Source organism: Histoplasma capsulatum, assembly GCF_000150115.1.
Source record: "Histoplasma capsulatum G186AR genomic scaffold supercont2.10, whole genome shotgun sequence".
In the NCBI taxonomy this organism is placed as follows: domain Eukaryota; kingdom Fungi; phylum Ascomycota; class Eurotiomycetes; order Onygenales; family Ajellomycetaceae; genus Histoplasma; species Histoplasma capsulatum.
Window position 1 is genome coordinate 321,271 of NW_025544810.1, and position 18,520 is coordinate 339,790.

Consider the following 18,520-nt stretch of genomic DNA (forward strand, 5'->3'; position numbering starts at 1 on the left):
GATCGCTTTGGTTTTGATGAAAATGCTCGCTGGAGAGTCGCTGGAGATACCGAGATACCAGTCAATATGAATACGCTCCATCATATCCCGCATCAAACTTCCACCAAAGAAGCAGCCAAGAGTTATACGCGCCGCAGTCATCAACTGCTTCTTGTTTGCTTAACAACGTTGCATGGACAAACATAGCGCTTGATTTTCAAACATGGCCTAACCGCTTTCCGCCACAATGCGCTTCGCCAACGCGATTATCACCCTGTGCCGCCCGGAAGGGCGACTGTGGAGAACCAGGAACCTAAAATTGCGTTATGTTTGTATCGGCTTCAATCAGCGCTAATGATCTGTTCGCCAAAGCCAAATTCTAGTGCAACGCGTAAAAGGGATCTTGTGTAGATGACACTAACGTATCCGGGCGAACCGGTCAAAGAATTGCATTCTTAGCAAGGAGACCCTGCTGTTGGAAGCACACACTGCTCGGAGTTGACAACCGGACACACCACAAGCGGCGTCTGCTGTGTCGTTTGAAGGCTGGCTGGATCCCAACCCTCAAGCTCTCCTGTCATCCCTTGACAGGGCTGAACATTCGGCGGGACCTTGTCACGGAAAGCCATGGCAGGTCGGTCAGGGTTGAGGACGCTAGCCTTAGCGATTAACCTTATTGATGAACTCGACAGGTACAATCCGTTGCTGAAATCAACAAGCCAAGTTCTCAAATGCAACCTAACAAAACAAACTTTACCAACTCATCTCAGCGCGCGATCGGGGTTGTTCGCCCTTCTTGGCTGTTGAAAAATGAAGAAAGACACCAATGTATTGTGAAGAAAAAGAGGACAGCTCGCGCTAAGACTCAGTGAGGTATTGGCTGCACCGATTTGCACCAGTACGAGTTATGAGACGGAAATCCAACACGACTGGTTGGTTTCTGGACGGGTTGTGGGTAACAGAGAAGTTGGGGGCAGACTATTTTCTCTCCCTGCAGGCTGCAGACCAACCATGGCGAGTTGAAAACCCGGGAGACCTCGAACCTCAACGGAACTTTGGGGCTGCAGAAGGATTCATTATTTAAGCATTATTATTAAGGGGCACAGACGTGCGTTGTTCATGGCTTCTTCATCAAGAATGGGTGTTCGTCATACATACACCTCACACACCCTCTCCATACTCCCTCGCGAGTTATCCTCGCCGTTCGATTTAAAAAAAATGAGCAGCCAACAGAAGATAATATGCTATGGCTCCACAGGAACACGTTTTGGCAACAATACGAAATGCCCAGATTCCGATTCTTGTTGCCAGACTGCAGAGCAATGCCGACCGGATCGATTGTGCGTCTCCAACAAGGACCCAGATACTCTCGTCCGCGCGCCATGCAGCGCCAACCCTTGGAATGACAATTGTGCCAAAGTTTGTATAGAGGGTGAGTCGGCCGTGAGGCTAGAACAGCGGAAGCAGAGAGCATATGCGATATCATGGGCTAACGGCTCATAAATGAACAGAGGATTCATCTGGATTCCTTCCACGAGTCAATATATGCAGAGACGGCAGCTATTGCTGTGTCAAAGATCCAACCTGCTGCGCCGACAAGCGTGGCTTTTTTTTGAACGATGATGGATCCATTGAACGTCGCGCGAACGAGACCCTTCCCGAGGAGACCACATCCGAAATCATTTCCAAGACCACCTCTAGCAAGGAGGCATCAACCACGACCACATCCATCTCAGTTCCCAACGAAACTCAACCTACCGGCTCACCGACCTCCACCATATATCCCGATAATCCTCAACCCGCATTGTCATCTCCCGGAATGTCACAGCCGGCAAAATTCGGCATAGGATTCGGCGTGTCTTTCGGGGTAATCCTGCTCGGTCTCGTTGCTTTTTTTGCCTGGCGCAGTCGACAACGAAAGAGCCGATTACAAGTAAACCCGTCAGCCTATCCCACCTACGGTCAATCAAACAAGATAGGTGAAGTGCCGGTTGAGCTGCCCACCCCTCAGCAGCAAGCTCCGGTTTCTGAGCTTGAGGGGTATCATAGCCGCGATTCTAGGAGATGATTTTTGTCTGTTATCAGGTTTTGTCTTTCTTCCGCATGCAAATTGTTGGGAGAACTCCACCAAGCGCAACCATATATATGTTACTGTCGAAAATAGCTCTTTAATATCCCACGCGTTCTTGATAGCGTTACAGATGACGGCTTCACCTTCGGAGCTTCTTGCGATTGCCTTCCGCACCCGTGATTTGAGTTGGATTTCATTTCAAAATTCCCTTTCTTTTTTATTTATTTTATCATGCTTATTATAAGTTTTGTCTATACAATATTCCCCTGTTCGCTCTAACCATGTCTCTGTTTTTCATGATTTTTTTTTATCCCGATAGTGGGATCTCTATTAATATTACTCTTATATCACATCCATCCATGTACATATATCTTTGTTCCCGAGGGAAGTCGCGTTGGGTGATAGAGAACCCATTATCTTCAAGGGAAATTTGTAAGAATATATATTGGATGAGCCTGTTTTCGGAGCAGTTTCACTGTACATATAGATATCTATATTCATCTATCCCTCTCAAAATTAGACCAGAACCGTGCTGGTTAGAGCATTTCCTATCTTCTTCGTGTACATTTTTGATGTGATGGATACCCTTGTTTGGATACAGGGCTTTTCACTTTCACCAAGGGAGCCGAATATCTCTATTCATCTACCCGGACCTTGTCGATTTTCGTTCCTGCGCATGGGTTTCGGCGTCCTGGTGGCTTCATGAGTAAGAAGAATTGAGTAACTAACTCCCCTCACCCACTCGACTCCTGCTGTCCCGACAATGGAAATCAATTGCCTAATCCACAAGTGGATCAGCACAGCCGTTAGTTAGTTTAACTGCAAGTGCTTATTGTTGTATGTAATTGCGATGTATCACGCCTGACAAAATAGCGCCGCTTGGAACCGCTACAGGGGTGAGAAGGTTTGCGATGGCCCTTGGGTCGCGCTGCCATGCCAGCAACCCGCCCGCTTTGCTCTTGGAGCTTGCGTCGTTCAGTTCACCTGGGGGAAAACCGCTTTTGTGCTGTTGAACAACAATCTTTTTTTTAACAGGCTACATACTGCATAGTACGGAGCAAGCAATGTAAATTACAATTCTAGGTAAAACCTCGGGATCATACGCAAGACATATATTAAAGTTTTACATGGATTTTGAAACCAAACCTTCAATTTCAGCACTCTAACTTAAGGTCCGTTTGAACATAACTATTCATGAGCATTGCTCGGTCATCCACTGGCAACATCCTTAGTTCATAACGGTGAAAACTATCTCAGAATCCACTTGAATACGCGGAGATTCCCAACTCCCTCGCGATAATGCTCGCAGCTTTCTCCCCAACAGCAAGCGCCGTTGAGTACGTGTTTGCTGCAACATTGGCAGGGCATATCGACAGATCTAATAAGAGAGCCGTCATCAGCAATCCGCATGACAGAGAGGGGGAAGCTTATTGAAGAACTTCAAAACTTAGACTTACCCACGACTTTCAAGTTTTTAACACCATAGACATTTAAATCTTGATCTACCACTCCCCCATGCTCCCTTGGCTTCATCGCACAGGTGCCCATACTATGCCATGTAGTGGTGAGATTCTCGCGGATGAACTGTTCAATGACCTTGTTGTCTGCTTCAGAGTATTCTATCGGCGCTGGGTATCCCTGGGCTTTAGAAGCTGCGTCGACTATCTCGGGGTCTGCCTTTGATCCGGGCGGAAATATGGGATGACCAATACTGTGGGGACCGTTGTAATATGACAGTCTTCGCGCGATTTCCCGTTGCTTTTTATATGCCCATATCAGCTTTATTACATCCGCAGGGTGGTTGAGAAAGCCGGCATCAAACTCTGGAATATCGGTGACTGATTTGCCCGTAATGTGGATCGACCCTCGTGAGTATGGGTACGCGGTATACGCAGCCATGGAAAAATATTGTCCTTCGACTGGTGGTCCTTTTCTTGCTAGATTCGCCGCAATTGTGCACATAAGCATCAACGGCCGAGTTTCCCTGTAACGGAAGTCCTTATCCCATGCTTCCCTTAATGCTGGGCCAAATTCCTGAACTTCTGCTTCAGTGGGCCGAAGCTTTCCGAAGCAGTCGAGGCCATTCCACCCAAGCAGGTGGCGCTCGGGATTGGCAGCCTTTTGCTCCACTGCTTTTTTGAAAGGGAGGCGGCCTGTGAGTAGCCCATCTAGTGTTTCTTCTGCTGTTGCTTTTGAGGAATATGGATAAAAGACAGCATTGTGATCCTGATAGTTGCTCCCCACCCCATCCAAATCAGAAACCACTGGAATGCCTAGAGCTTCAAGTTTCGATTTATTACCAATTCCAGACCTCTGCAGGACTTGGGGAGAACCCAGCGCATTGGCTGCAACCACGACGAGTTTCTTCGCGCGTGCTACAATCGGATCTGCTGAAGGGTCTGCCGTAGGAACATATTCAACGCCAGATGCTCGGCTGGATTCATCAAAGAGGACTCGTTTTACCGTCGAGTCGGTGAGGACCTTGAGCTTCGTGTTCCCGGCATCTAGGATCGGGAAGAGGAAATTGTGAGGCACATCTTGCCGCAAGCCGGTTTTCTCATCGATCCACATATTCCATCGCTACACTGGTTAACAAAAAGGTTCGCATCTATCACAAAGAGAGGCGGATAGATATAGCCGGGTTAAGAATTTTGTGACTTACTCCAACAGCATTTGCCGTCTTGAAATCTTGTACATCTGGAACCTTCTTGATACCAATCTCTTCACAAGCTTTGAAGAAATCTTTCTGGAACGAGTCCTGCACGTATGTCCCTCCCGCCGAAACGCTCAGCTCCCCGTTGTAGCCATGGATAGATTTATCTATTTCGGGATCTCTATCTTGGAATCGCTCGATCTGACATGACGAGCATTGCAAAGAGTTAGGTATCAGAACTGGAGCTCAAGGTATAGCAATAGAAACCGCTCAAACTATTGCATTGTATTTTGTATTTACCCTCTGAAGGAACGGTATCATATCCTTTCCCCTCCAACCTTCTGTGTTCCAATCATCAAAATCTACTTCTTGGGCCCTGGCATAGACCATGAAATTTATGGAACTGCCTCCTCCAAGAATGTTAGCAGTCGGGACAATGGCCTCTCGTCCTGCAAGGTAATCACTGGGCTTGGATTTGTAGAACTTGGCGACCGTTGACGTCGGCGCGATATGCGAAAGGTATATCGCTGGGTTGACCACCATCGGGTTACCTCGAGAATTGGCTCCCGCCTCAATCACCAATATCGAGAGGTCCGGTTTAGCCTGAGCCAAACGGCCAGCAGTAATCAAACCCGCCGTTCCCCCTAAATAAGAGGACGGTTAATAGGAGATTACTTGTGCGTCAATATGTTCCAAGGTGGGAACTCACCTCCTACAACGATGATATCTGCTTCGCTCTCTGCCATAATTGATTTTTGATTGCGGGCAAAACCTCGCGATTTTCAGATTTCACAAGAAGTTGGCAGCTGTTTCCTCTGATTTAAATTTCATCATTGACTCGAGGACCGAATGGTTTGTTTTACGAGTCGTCCTTGCTGAGCTTTATTTACACGGGAGGGGGGGGAGCAAAAGAAAGTTTCCCTGCACGCACCCTAGTGAAAGTGAATTAAATACATGAGACCATTGTTACCGGCGACAATAACCCCGCAGACGCATATCTTCTTGCAATTAGTTAAGACTGGCATTGGCAACACAGACAGAGTGGTGTTGCAGGATCCAGGGCTGAATGTGTGCAACTCTCAGCGTCCAGTACGTCCGCTCAACCCAACAGAGGGCACCACAACTTAACCCGGCATACAAGTTATTGCGCTGCGTCCCACTTCGCATACGCATTTCAACTGTTTCAAGTGTCTTGATGTTTCGAGTCACCAAATTTAGGGATGGGGCGGTGCTATCAAATGATCTTCGCCCCTAGAGCCATTTGGCCCTCCCCGGCTGTTGAGTGTAACACCGCCTGTTGGTAAAAGTCGATATTCGATCGAGGGGCATGATCATCCGGCTTTTGATGAAGCTCGCGTATAGTGCCGGCAACGGGCATCGACCGGGTTATGGCATTTGCCATTAACGGAGATACAAATTACATAGGAGAAGAAGAACAGAATTCTCCATATATTTCCTACTCTGTACCACGGCGCAAGGGGGTTAAGTTACGAAGATTAAACAGCTAGCGTGGGAATAGCGGGAGACATCCCTCCAGATTTCAAATCCGAATACGGTTCAGGCGGGGTGTGTTCATGGATATCGCCAGGGTTTGGAATTTATCAATCCACAACAGTGATTTGTCGAGGAAAGTCTTGAACGAGTCACACTCTTCTCGATTCTGAGATCAAACAGGCGTATATCAGGTCTCGATATGAGACTTGTCCATTCTCCACTAATAACCCATCATCCAATGTATGTGTATTATGAAATTCTTTGGAACCACTCCAGAATCTGCTGACCTGCATGTTAAAAAAAATTGCAGTCCTGGGCCTCAAATCTACATTTTGAAGAAGGCAAGCATCATGAATACCTAGGCCGAAATTCAAAAGCCCTAACCTTGAGTTTCTGGGAGATATGTTTGCAATACTCTGCCAAAATGTCGACATAATAAGAGATGAACATCTGGATGGATAGTGATTTTTCCCCCATCTTTTTCCATACTCAGCATAAGCCAAGAGCAACCCCGGAGGCCTAGCTGTTATTCTTTGCCGTTCGCTTGAGCACTACCTGAGCAGGGGAAACCCCTCGACGTTTTAACCTCTTACCAATGTCATCTTGCAGACCAAGAAAGAAACAGAATCGAACAGTATGGGGCTCCTTTCCGCAGTAGCTACGTTAGACAGCCGTTATCTAGAAGTCAATTCATCTTGCTTTCCATCTTCGTTCCAATGACAAAAGTATCTAGGATCTCGGTTATCGAAACGTTTTCTTGGGAATCTCCGGCAGGGCAGGGTCGGAGATTAGAAGTTCGAGCCTAGCCTAGCGCTATTAGAAATGATATGCACCAAAACACTCATGTCGAACACATAGGCATCAAAAAACATCTCCTTTTCATTCATCGAATATGAAACTCGTAGCAACGGCGGAAAGCTAGATAAAGGTTTCAGCTTCTCCCTCCCTCTATCCTCATTCCAACACGACGGGGTGGTCAGAATAGTTGCTCGTTTGCAAAACTCGAACGGCTTATGGGAAATCCCCTGAATGCCGGGGGCCAGCAGCGCTGCAAAACTACCGGCAATTGTGTGAGAGGCCATTGCGTCTACTAAACAGCAGTGCAGTTCGACCCATTCATAAATGGACCGCAGTGGTAGTGGGATAAACTAGCCTTTGTCGTTAAAATCATTGTCATTGCTAATGTGTTGCGGTGCAAAAAGTACAGAAATTGGTCCCATTCCAGACGCATTTGATGGACCGTAACTTGCCCTGTTGTCGATGATGCAGGACATTACTGAGAGGAATAAATCCGAATGTTCCATGGGAGTTTGTGTTGATCTTCATGGAGTACCCTCTGCATTCATTAGAAATAGACTTGTGTGATATCCCATATAGTGCTGGGGGTTTAGTTGAATGTCCTCTTGACCAAATCATAGGGATATAGCAAGTGGAAAAACAGAGATATAGAGAAAGCAAAAGGGAACTTGACCATTTCGCAAAAGAATCAATGCTATTAGTGTAGCTGAACTATAAGAATGATTATGATCTAGAGTAGAGATACAATTTGATTTCGAACGCCTGCAATGCACGTATGACGATAAATCCCAGGAAATGCGAAGTAGAAATACAAAAAATAGAAGAATAAACGCACGGAAAACAAGTGGCTGAAAATGAAAGGGTTAGGCCTCGTTGACTCTCAACCTTTTGCTATTTCCGGCGGCTTCTCTGGCGGTGGCGACGGCGTCTCAATAGCATGAAGTGCGTGAGACTTGTTGTTGGGGCTAAGAACTTTTCGATACGTTTCCTCCTCTTCCTCTTTCAATCCGTAACCATACGGATCCCGCCTTATCAGGAAGCTCTGAAGCCCAGAATCCAACGAGTCGACCTGAGCAATAGTCTGCTGCCTTCTGGAGTGCAGAAACTTGGCACATTTCTCATGAGATTCTCTCGCGCGATCTGCAACATGGCTCGAATAATTTCCGATTGAAACCGCCTGGCCTACACCACCAAAAAGCATCAACAGAATGAGGAATGATGCAAATGTGCCATGCGATACCGTGGAGGCTTGGCTTTGGTTCCGGTCATGTCTTCGATGCCACCGTTCCCAATCTTCCCACGTAGCGTTTCTATATATTGAGTCATCCCCGCCCATGCCTCTTTCATATCGTACGTCCATTCTCCGGGGCGCCTTTTGAGCGAAGAGCTCAGAACGATGGTGCCAACCATGTCCATTCCGATCATATGCTTCCCGCTTGGCAGGGTCAGAAAGAATCTCGTGTGCCGCAACTATAAGTCTGTAGCGATGTAGCCTGATGGACTCAGGCACATTCTTGAATAACGGATGATCTTTGTTCTGCAGATCGGGGTGGTAGAGTTTGACAAGATCATAATATCGTCTCTTGGAATAACATTCGGCTTTGGACAGTTTGAATATGTCGTAAGGGGAAAAAGTGGGCGTCGTAGGCCACGATAAGTCCGGTTCAGACTCCAACGGATATGAGTTACTGGTATGAGCAAATCTTCTGCCGCATCGTGAAATGGAAGGTTGCTTTCGACGGGTGGAGGATGTAGACGTCGATTGTAGGACGATTGGCAATTCACCAAACAATTGCAAGCCACCACAGCAGCAGGACAGTGTGGACTGTTTCAACATAATAAGTTGTTAATTACGCACTCTCCATATAAGTAGCCAGCATACCCTCTTTGAATCATTTGTTCGAATAGGCGCACGAAAGTAAACCAGCATTTATCTATCGTGGTGGATACCACTGCCCGCATTTGTTTCCAAATCAAGGCTAAGACGTCGGGCCGAGCTTATCTCAGCAGGCTCAGCCTCTCTTTGACTAACCAGAGAATACATACCCCGCCAACCACCATCTCCCGTCTGTCATTCCATCCTCCATCACTATGGATAGGTTCCAAGATTGTGTGCCAGATGCAACAGTGCCGCTTTCAGCAGACCCTTCAACCTCGTCATCTCCAACCCTTCGTACGGTCAGATTTCTCACACCCGCCACGGCTACTCCCGTAGACAAGCTTCGCAAGACGCATATATGGTAATGTCAACATAGAAAATCAAATTGTATGAGATATTTTCTGGTGATATAGTCACCGATGCTACGCTATCTTCAGCCGCCAGACTATTCAGTGAGAACTACGGAACCTGGGAAGAGCATTCACGGAACCCATGTACGCCAGAATGATCTTCTTCAATTGTCATATCTAATACATTCCAAGGGAAAACTGTTAAGCTTGGTGCACGCCGTCTGCGAGAGAAATACCTTCCCCATCCCGCTACTGAGAGCTACTATGCTACGGTGACTGTTGATGGGGATCTTGCCGGAAATGCGTTCTACCGCCGTTGGAGATAAAATGGCCAGGGCGTTTGTTGGGTTAGGTTACTCAATTGGTGGTAGACTAGACCATTTTTCCATCTCTTCAATGCATCCTCGGGTGATGGAGTGAGACGCGCAAAGGCAATGAGTGCCCGGACATGGCCAAGTCGATCCACTATGTCCGGTTCGCTGATGTTGTCATATATCATTATCAGCTCTCTAGTCAAAAGGTTAGCATCCCGATGCCATCCCTGCCTGATCCTAACATCCGCTAGGGAAAGAAGTAAGCGCTGAAATCCTTTCCAATATCGACCGGATGATAGTCATAATCTTTTAATTTTCAATTCCACCACTGTATTTGCCAGAGAGAGACAAAAGTTCTGCTTCCCCATCTGTAGATCAACTCACAATAAGAGATCAGTAAGAGTGGATTGAACAAGAAGTCAATTAGATTCACACAGCCCCGGAGTTGAAAGATAAGTGTCAAGGCATATCTTTGACTCTTTGAACTGTTCTTCTCCTTGCATGATGCAGCTGGCCACTTTTTAACTTCTCTGTGATTCATCAAAATTGAAGTTGCATATGCGGCTCATCGCCTGTAAAAGATATAGAGTTGCTAAATTTTTTGGATGAAGCAGAGCAAGTGATCCAGTATTCAGACGAGATAAGAACAGTAGAACATTGCAGTCCTTGCTGATGTTGATTGATCTATTCCAAAAACACACTTCATCATCATCTAAGTGGCAGTAGTCCAAATCGGGTTAGTACACCCTGAACAGAGTGGCTGAGATAAGTCGGGCCGAGCGAATCTCCGTCTTTCGCTGCCAAATTGCATCATTCCCTGGTTTGATATCCACAACCCCCAGTTTTCGTCGCGCAATTCGATGAAAACAATGCCTAGACGCGGATATGATGGGCGGAACGGGGGGCAGCGTTTAGCTTCTCCGCATTCCATTGATTACACGCGTTCTCAAGAAGCTGAAAATAAAGATGGTGGAAGCCATAGAAGAAGATCTAACGACGATCGACCACGTATGAAGGACTACAGGCGACACTCTAGAAGCCCGGCCAAGTCATCCCACGGAGAGCATAGATCCTACCGTCGGAGAAGCCGCTCTAGAGACTATGATGACACGTCGAGAACACGAAACGACCGTTCTAGGCGCAGTCCACACGAACGACGATACAGGGATAAGGTGGACCACGAAGACCATCGTGACAGGTCGTCCAGGAGACGGCGAAGTTTGTCAAATTCAAAGACAAGATCATCCCATCATCAGATGTCTCGTAGTCCATCTCCCAGATTCACCAAACGCTCAAAAAACCCACTCCCATCCCAGAAAGATGCATTCTCCAAAACCTCCGGAGACTCAATGCCAGAAAACTCTCCTCCGCTTCCAGAAAAGGAGAAGCCGAATTTTTCCAATACCGGCCGCTTGGCTGCCGAGACCAACATGGTGAAATCTGGTGACGGTTTGACCTCCGTTATCCTCAAATATCATGAGCCCCCTGAAGCTCGGAAACCGCCCGCAAAGGACCCCTGGCGCCTCTACGTATTTAAGGGGGAGGACCTACTTGAGACGATACAGTTGAGTGAGCGGAGCTGTTGGCTCATTGGGCGGGAAAGATTAGTCGTCGACTTGCCGGTTGATCATCCAAGTTGCTCCAAACAACACGCTGCACTACAATTCCGCTTTGTCGAGAAGCGGAACGAGTACGGCGATAGGGACGGTCGGGTGCGGCCGTATCTAATTGACTTGGAGAGCGCGAATGGATCAACTGTGAATGGAGAGCCCGCTCCCAAGGGACGTTTTATGGAACTCATGGATAAGGATGTTTTGAAATTTGGGTTCAGCACGAGAGAATATGTTCTCATGCTGCCGCCATCTAGGTGATGAGTACTTCTTGCTTTGAGCGGCATGGACCTCTGTGCAGAGTAAGAAAATTCCCAATCGACTTAGGTCATTAAATGTTATTCCAATACAAAAAAGTACACAAATATGTCCAGGACGAGCCCATCTCCACAACAAAACAATGAACTGTGATACAAATGGCGTCAAAATAGCATTTACCACTCCTACATTTCATTCCAATGACGAATAGCCCTAAGTCATGAACTAGCATATTAAAACATGTCTGTGTTTTTACCTTCCTGTTTTTTCCTTTCCAGACAATATTGGTCTCTAACGTGCAAGCATTAAATCATGCTTTGCCAGTCGCTTCCTCCGATTCTTCATTAGCTTTCTGCTTAAGATATTCTGCCCTGGCCTTCGCTTCATCCTTAAGTTCTGAAGCCTTGCCCCCCGCCCTGTCCCTGAATTGGGACGCCTCGCCCCCAACCTTTCCCGATTTACCACCAATAGTATCTCTGATTCTGTGTGTTGCCTTCTCTATTCTCGTACCACCTTTGTCAGCCCCATGCCCTTGCGTGCGAAAAAAAGAAAAAGGAACCAACTCGCCAAAAAGCAACACGATTTTCTATTGGAACCCTTCCCATCAACAACAGAAGCAGCAGCACAAGAGAAGGCTGGAAACTAAAAATCAGCTGGGATCATTACTACATACCTCCCGTCTCAATTCCTTTCACGGCAGCGTCTGACACAAGTCTGTCTGCCTTTTTCAGTGTTTCCATGGTTGCTTGGATGGGTCCCTTCTCTGCCTTACGAGTGGAGGTAGAGAAGCATGTTGGTCTAACAACCGCAACGCTGGTGGCTGGCCTTAGGGCCGCCCTCGTGACGGGAGTGACGCGGACAAGGAAAGGCATCTTGATCATATGAAGATACTGATTTTGCTTTCAGGGCTCGAATGCAGCAGAAGGACGACAGTATGGTCAGCGAACCTAAGTCTCTTGATTCCGCATCAATAGAAAGCCGCGGGGTACGGACAGGGATATTATATGAATTACCTTCTTCCGACGGAGTAACTTGGAAAACCTAGATCTAGTGGAATAATGTTTCCAAATCAATGTCAAGCAAAATAATATGATATCGAGGTATCGTCGACGAAATAACGAAATACAAAAAATTGAACCGAATTTTGATATGATGGGAATGGAACGTTATATATTCCTGATATATATATCGGTGACAATGAGGCGAGGAGAAAAGAAGCCATTCCCCAGTTTATATACGTTGTTTCTCGTCATTCCGTGGAGAGCTTTACCCGGAAAGCTTCATTGTGACGTCACCCCTGTCATGCTCGTGGAGTGATGGCATGATGGAGATATGGTCATGTGATATTGTTGCAGAGACGATTCAAACACGATTTCAAGCCTTAAATCTGGTTTAGAATAGTCCTCTAACAATATTTAGGTTGTAGATATATAATATGCTATAGAAAATAAAATTGCAAGGGGAAATTTTTTGACAAAAATGAAATATTGTTCTACGCCTTCAAGCCCAGATCGACTACCATCATTCTCTGCCATGTATATATATTATATCTAAAACTCGAATATATAAACCGGACACCGAAAAAAATACAGCCGTGCATTTGCCCCTCAAATTCCTTGTTTCCATTATTATTCCCGGGACGGACACAAATTACCTGTCAACAATCCACCCATTCTTTGCATCAACTCCGTCCGCCCTGCTTTTCCTCCATTACTACGGGCAACAAAGCATATATAACACCATCAAATGCATAATGAATTCCATACATCTGGAAGTTGAGCTGCATCGCTCCAAAAAAAAAAAAAAAACTTGCTTACCTAGAGTCCAATTTTCGTCGAACACAACAAATAAACCCCATGAGCAAGGAAGATAATGATAAATGTTCAGCAGATTAGACGAAAGAAACTTGTCGACGTGAACCCGAGACAGTCACCAATTAATCAGCAGTAACTAGAAGATCATTGACGGTGGAGGTAGCCATCCATATCTGGTCGAGCAGGTGAACTCCCGCTTCTAAATCGACGACGAACCGGGAAATTACCAATGTTTTCTAGTGGGCCGCCGATCAAAGATTGCAATTTGTTATCGTCACTTGCACTAGGCATCAGATTCTGGTCAGGGTAGGGAGGACTGGTTGAACGTTTCAAGGCTGCACCGACGCCTTGGCCTGCATAGGTCGGGTTTTCATACACCCCTGATCGCATCCGTGCATCCGCAATGTTTATGGGTTCATGTTCCCCGAACCTGATATGCTGCATTGAAGGGCGACGGCTGATCTCTACAAAGCTTCGTGTCACACCATCTCCAGAGTCTACCATCATACCTGGGCCTGAAGATGCACGGGACATTGCAGTAGCCTCGAATGAATTCGGGCTGCTTGGACTAGACACGATGGCAGTTCCACCGCCGCGCCCGTATATCATTTGGGGAGAACGGGTATCAAGTCTGGAAACGTCAGACTGAGCAAAGTTAACAAGGGGAGAAGAACGCCTTTTCCCCAGGCCAGGTGAAAATTTAGGGGGAATTCTTGTTGGCTCGGTATGAAGGGACTGGCTCGATTGAGCAGACCCATTTCGAGACATGGGCTGAGATGAATAGCCAGTTGGAATTGGTTGCCCCATAGAATTGCCATAGGCCCCAGCATTCGGATATGATGCAACTCCAAGGCCTTGAGTGGCTGGGGGCGGGACAACGACGCTTGAGTATCGCGGCCTGGTTATTGCTATATCAGCTTCGTATGGCAAGGGTCGACTGGCGGGTGCTGTCAGTAAGTGTTGTGGAGTAGCGTCTTGAAGCCCTAGAATGTTTCCACTCGATCCTTCTGATGAGTGCGACGGGTGACGGGAATGAAAGCGTGATGGGGGAGTGGCAACACGTTCAATTTCCGGGCGTTTCCATGACGATCCCGTACCAAACTCACTGTGGTATGAGTTGGTCAATTGGTCGGATGATGACCTGGGAGACCAGCCATGATGGGACGGTGCACTTCTAGGATGTACTGCAACTGGGTTTTCGACATGCTGATTATCTGATCCCCAACTTATGGGTGGAGAAAATCGGATAGGGGATGAAGAGGCACTTGGGCGTTTTCCTGCGACAACATTTGCATAAGTTGGAGCATTCTCTTTCTGGGTTGCTTTAAAATTCATATTCCTTACTCCCTCACCACGAGATGTGGCACTCGCGGCACTCGCCTGATGCATGGCAGCAAGAGATGCTTCAGCGTGCGATCTAGCCGGAGATTCCTGTTTTCTATTGTTGATTTTCAGTCGACTCGATGACCCCTGGCCGTGGACTCCAGAAACGGACACAACAGGGTGAACAGGTCTGTAACTTCCCAAATTTCTTTGGCCACGTATTCTCCTGATTCCTAAACGAGACGTCACTGACCCCAAGAAGCTCTGGCTTTTCGGCTTCGTTGGCTTCGCAACGACCTTCCAATCACCTTCCTCTTGTCCAACAGTTGGAGATGTTGGTACCTCAGTGGTCTGGGATGGAACCGGCGACATGGCAGGAGCAGTCCGGCTACCCTCTAAATCGGACTCATATCCCTGATCCTCCGCAACAGGTAGTGGTAAATTCTGCGAAATAGTAGATGGAAAGTGTTGTGTTGATTGACGAGAAGAGATATATTCAATTGGCGAATGGGTCTTTTCATGGTCCACATCCATTTCCCAGGTAAACCGGGAAGACCCACTGGTTGGCGTATCTGGCATGGAGGATGTGCTACTAGTTCGGTCGAAAATAGATTTCTGCTGTTTAATTAATTGCTGCGACGCAACTGGCGACCGGTGTTTAATTTCTTCCGAGATACCATTTTTCACTTGAGAAAGTGCGTGGTTTAATGGCACCAAATCGGGGGGTAGGTCTGGGTTACCCTTATGGGGTCGAAGTTGTTTATAGAAGCCTAGAAGAACGCTCGCATGCGTTTCATATTGCCCGAAGTCCTTAACGAGGCCAGGAGCCTGTTGAGTTCTTATTCTGGCAGTGGCATTGGCATACGACGTCAAGAAAAGCCTTGTCGATACAATAAGCCACCAAGCGAACGCCCCAACTCCGAGTCGCGAGAGTTCATCACGGAAAAATGTCTGCACCACGGTGTGTATTTTGACAACGTCGATGGAACTATTTCCCCTGATCGATGATGTGTTTTGGCTACCACTCGTTTGGGAACTGTCTAGTTCTGAAGTAGGTTGGCTATCAGACAATTCCGTGCTCCGTCGAATAATGGGACTTTGTTCATTCAAAAAATAAGGGTCGAGCGCTCGCTCGAGCAAACCATATCGAATTAGTATGGCGAAGGTGTTATCTATGTGTCTTCCAGAACTTCCATCCTCCTCGGGGGCGCGAATTTCGACACCGCATTCGAAGAGAGCTTTCCGGCCCAAATGGATCATGCCAACAGGAACGTCGTGTCCGAAAAAGGAGAGAACCGTAATCAAATTGACTGCCTCCATGTGTTGGTTGTTTTGTAGGTCGGCCATTATTCCACGGTATGGTTCCGCGAGTCGTTTGTCTGTGGTTTGAGGTTTGATACGGAACTTTTCGATTGCTTTCCCAGTTGCACTGAGGCGATGTCCCATAGCATGAATGGCAAGTGGTAAGCACTCAAAATGTTCCACCAACTCTGTTGCTTTCCGCACCTGTTCTGCAGTCGGCTGTTTGATGTTGAGGTCCTTGAAAAGGAGTTTCCTGGCATCTTCAACAGACAGGGGTCTAACTTTCAGACCAAAAGGCTCGAACAATCTTCTCTTCTTCCTGAGTGTGCGATCGACAGAAGTATATATAATACTCGAATTTGTATTATATGGAATGAAGGTCTTGAACCCGTTGATTTCGTCATCGTCATCACAAGATACGCCATCGAAGACCACAAGCCAATTTTGCTTCGAGCTGAACCACTTCAATACTTTGCTAATATACTTGTCCCTGTCGCGCCAGTCAGGGTCCGGGGTCTCGTTCTGCAGTGTTGAGGATACCCTCTCGGCAATGTCCCAAAAACATTGGCAGCATGATTCCCGGGATCTTGCATCAATCCAAAAGATGCCACCGGTGTACGTAGTGCGCTGTTTGAAAACGTACTGGCGGGCAAGGTGTGTCTTTCCTGATCCCGACCCACCATATATAAGGACGGAAACGACATCTTCCGCTCTCTTTTTCATCCTGAAGAGTCGATTGTGGAGTTCTTCGAGCTCCTTTTCCATGCCAACGAATATTGAGTTTGGGTGAAAACCTGGGGGGGCAACAAGGAGAGGTTCCCCAGTCTCCTGTGGTGGGGGCAGTTCGGCGCTAGACATCAATTGCGATCTTGTGATGGGTATCAACTCTGAATTCTGTCCTGTATGCAACGATGATATTGAGTTTCCTTTATGAAAGACTGTCAGCGGAATTCCCCTACCATGACATACCGAATAAGGCAAGTAAAGATTGCGCGGGTTTGAGGTTACATCTGCTTTCTGAGGCAAAAGAGACTCTAAAGACAAATGAACCAGTCCGCCTCTTTGAATATTGGCGAACCAGCTCAACAAGGGAAAGGGGTTTATTTATATCAAATGGCCTACCAAGTGAATCTAGCCTATCCATACTCCGTCGCATGACATCATCCATGTACACTAACTCAATTAGAAATTTGAATTTGAGGGCTTTCCAAAGGTTGGTTTCATGTGTGGAAATGATGAAGGAATAACTTACGAAGACGTTCAGCTTCCTCCCTCATATTATTTCTCCGAGCTCGGTGTTCTTGTGCCCATCTATTGGCGATTTCACCTGGTGCCTCTCTGGTATAGCGAAGGATAGCTTCTGCCACAGCTTCATAGCCTGGAGACTTTTCGCTTTCGAACCGACACATGGAACTGTGATCTGCCTCGATTCCCATGCGCTCCACCCCCTCGATTACTGGCGCAGCAGAAGATTCCTCCACAATGAACTTTCGAGTGCCTTTCAAGTCCATTGGTTTCGACTCATGAAAAAAATATATGCGGTACCTCCCCATTATCTCCGCGAACTGGCGGTTAACGTTTTGCAAAATCTCATTGTCAGGCCTCAGGGTCTTCAGCAGAGTCGGCGTCGTATCGAAAAGTTTTCTTGGCACGAGACTGAATATAGTCTGTATCGCGGTTCCCAGGTTCGCCAGATCAGACCCGTTGTGAGGGGTTCCCATGAACAGTATGGCATAGGTAGAGACGTATGTTGATCGAATGTGTTGGGTTCTCGGGTGTCTGAGATGTTCACAGTATAGAAGAGTTTTCTTTACTACGATACCACCGAGAGAGTGGCATACGAAGATAATTGGCCGCTCGACCGCATCTTGCAGCTATGGGGCCTTTGTATTAGCGACTTGCAAATTACAAGGATAAAATGCAGACCCATTTTGTGTCTCAGTGCAGACAGACTCACATTTCTATTTGCAATGAGCTGACCCGCCAGATGCTCGGCATGGTTGTGTAGTCTTTCCTTCGACGTGCCCCTTGCGAAAGAAGTGACATTCGCATCGTAACCGTAAGTCAAAATCCGTACATTTTGACCTTTCAAGGTATGAGGAAGAAGGTCGCCAGGCCAGAAAACTTCGGGCTTCTTGGTTGCCCATGTGTTGTAGGAAGTACCGTTAAGGCCGTGGACAAAGACTATGCTGTAGTGATATCAAGGATATATAGTCAGTGACACAATAAACTTGCAAATATTGGGCACAGCGCAGGGCAGGCTCGGGAAGGAAAATAAAGCGCAAACTTACTCGACCTGTGGTACCAACGGTTCGGCACAGCGGTAAACTTCCGTCAACCCAAACTCTTTCACGTTGAGACGTTTGGCGGTGTTAGATCCCATGGTTGTTCAGACTGGTAATGTTAGTGTTATCCAGAATCCGCCGCAAACAACCGGGGTGATCCACATATATATATATATATATGGAATTTAGCTGCAAACAACAACAAGGGTGAATAACTGGATTTTCTATGAATTCTGCCAGGGAGAAAAGAGGAGAGCTTGCGGTAGGACAAGTCGAGAGAATGTGATGCAAAGCAGAGGAGTCAACAAGGCGACGGTGGTGAGGACGTAAGTTAGATATAACTAAGCTGCCTGACAGCCCTGACTGACAACCTGGTCCCGTGAGCAGCTG

General features: G+C 47.0%; 7 protein-coding genes across 7 annotated transcripts; 3 read left to right on the forward strand and 4 right to left on the reverse strand.

Moving 5' to 3' along the window:
* Positions 1-892: 892 nt before the first annotated feature.
* HCBG_06761 (uncharacterized protein) lies at positions 893-2,606 on the forward strand (the record flags this gene model as incomplete). The annotated part of the gene is made up of 2 exons (XM_045433810.1): positions 893-1,411; positions 1,491-2,606. The coding sequence occupies 2 exons, from the start codon at positions 1,198-1,200 to the stop codon at positions 2,045-2,047; spliced, it is 771 nt and encodes a 256-aa protein (XP_045285291.1).
* Positions 2,607-3,303: 697 nt separating this feature from the next.
* On the reverse strand, positions 3,304-5,449 carry HCBG_06762 (alcohol oxidase; the record flags this gene model as incomplete). Its single annotated transcript, XM_045433811.1, has 5 exons — positions 3,304-3,398; positions 3,508-4,630; positions 4,713-4,942; positions 5,042-5,347; positions 5,413-5,449. The coding sequence occupies 5 exons, from the start codon at positions 5,447-5,449 to the stop codon at positions 3,304-3,306; spliced, it is 1,791 nt and encodes a 596-aa protein (XP_045285292.1).
* Positions 5,450-7,875: 2,426 nt separating this feature from the next.
* HCBG_06763 (uncharacterized protein) lies at positions 7,876-9,056 on the reverse strand (the record flags this gene model as incomplete). The annotated part of the gene is made up of 2 exons (XM_045433812.1): positions 7,876-8,820; positions 9,042-9,056. The coding sequence occupies 2 exons, from the start codon at positions 9,054-9,056 to the stop codon at positions 7,876-7,878; spliced, it is 960 nt and encodes a 319-aa protein (XP_045285293.1).
* Positions 9,057-9,086: 30 nt separating this feature from the next.
* On the forward strand, positions 9,087-9,550 carry HCBG_06764 (uncharacterized protein; the record flags this gene model as incomplete). The annotated part of the gene is made up of 3 exons (XM_045433813.1): positions 9,087-9,173; positions 9,251-9,368; positions 9,417-9,550. The coding sequence occupies 3 exons, from the start codon at positions 9,087-9,089 to the stop codon at positions 9,548-9,550; spliced, it is 339 nt and encodes a 112-aa protein (XP_045285294.1).
* An 857-nt stretch (positions 9,551-10,407) lies between these two features.
* On the forward strand, positions 10,408-11,409 carry HCBG_06765 (smad nuclear interacting protein; the record flags this gene model as incomplete). Its single annotated transcript, XM_045433814.1, has 1 exon — positions 10,408-11,409. The coding sequence occupies one exon, from the start codon at positions 10,408-10,410 to the stop codon at positions 11,407-11,409; it is 1,002 nt and encodes a 333-aa protein (XP_045285295.1).
* A 307-nt stretch (positions 11,410-11,716) lies between these two features.
* Positions 11,717-12,278, reverse strand: HCBG_06766 (uncharacterized protein; the record flags this gene model as incomplete). The annotated part of the gene is made up of 2 exons (XM_045433815.1): positions 11,717-11,904; positions 12,080-12,278. 2 exons carry the CDS (start codon positions 12,276-12,278, stop codon positions 11,717-11,719), a joined length of 387 nt encoding a protein of 128 aa, XP_045285296.1.
* A 1,086-nt stretch (positions 12,279-13,364) lies between these two features.
* On the reverse strand, positions 13,365-18,228 carry HCBG_06767 (LipA and NB-ARC domain-containing protein; the record flags this gene model as incomplete). The annotated part of the gene is made up of 4 exons (XM_045433816.1): positions 13,365-16,744; positions 17,098-17,719; positions 17,803-18,034; positions 18,137-18,228. The coding sequence occupies 4 exons, from the start codon at positions 18,226-18,228 to the stop codon at positions 13,365-13,367; spliced, it is 4,326 nt and encodes a 1,441-aa protein (XP_045285297.1).
* Between the last annotated feature and the right edge of the window lie 292 nt (positions 18,229-18,520).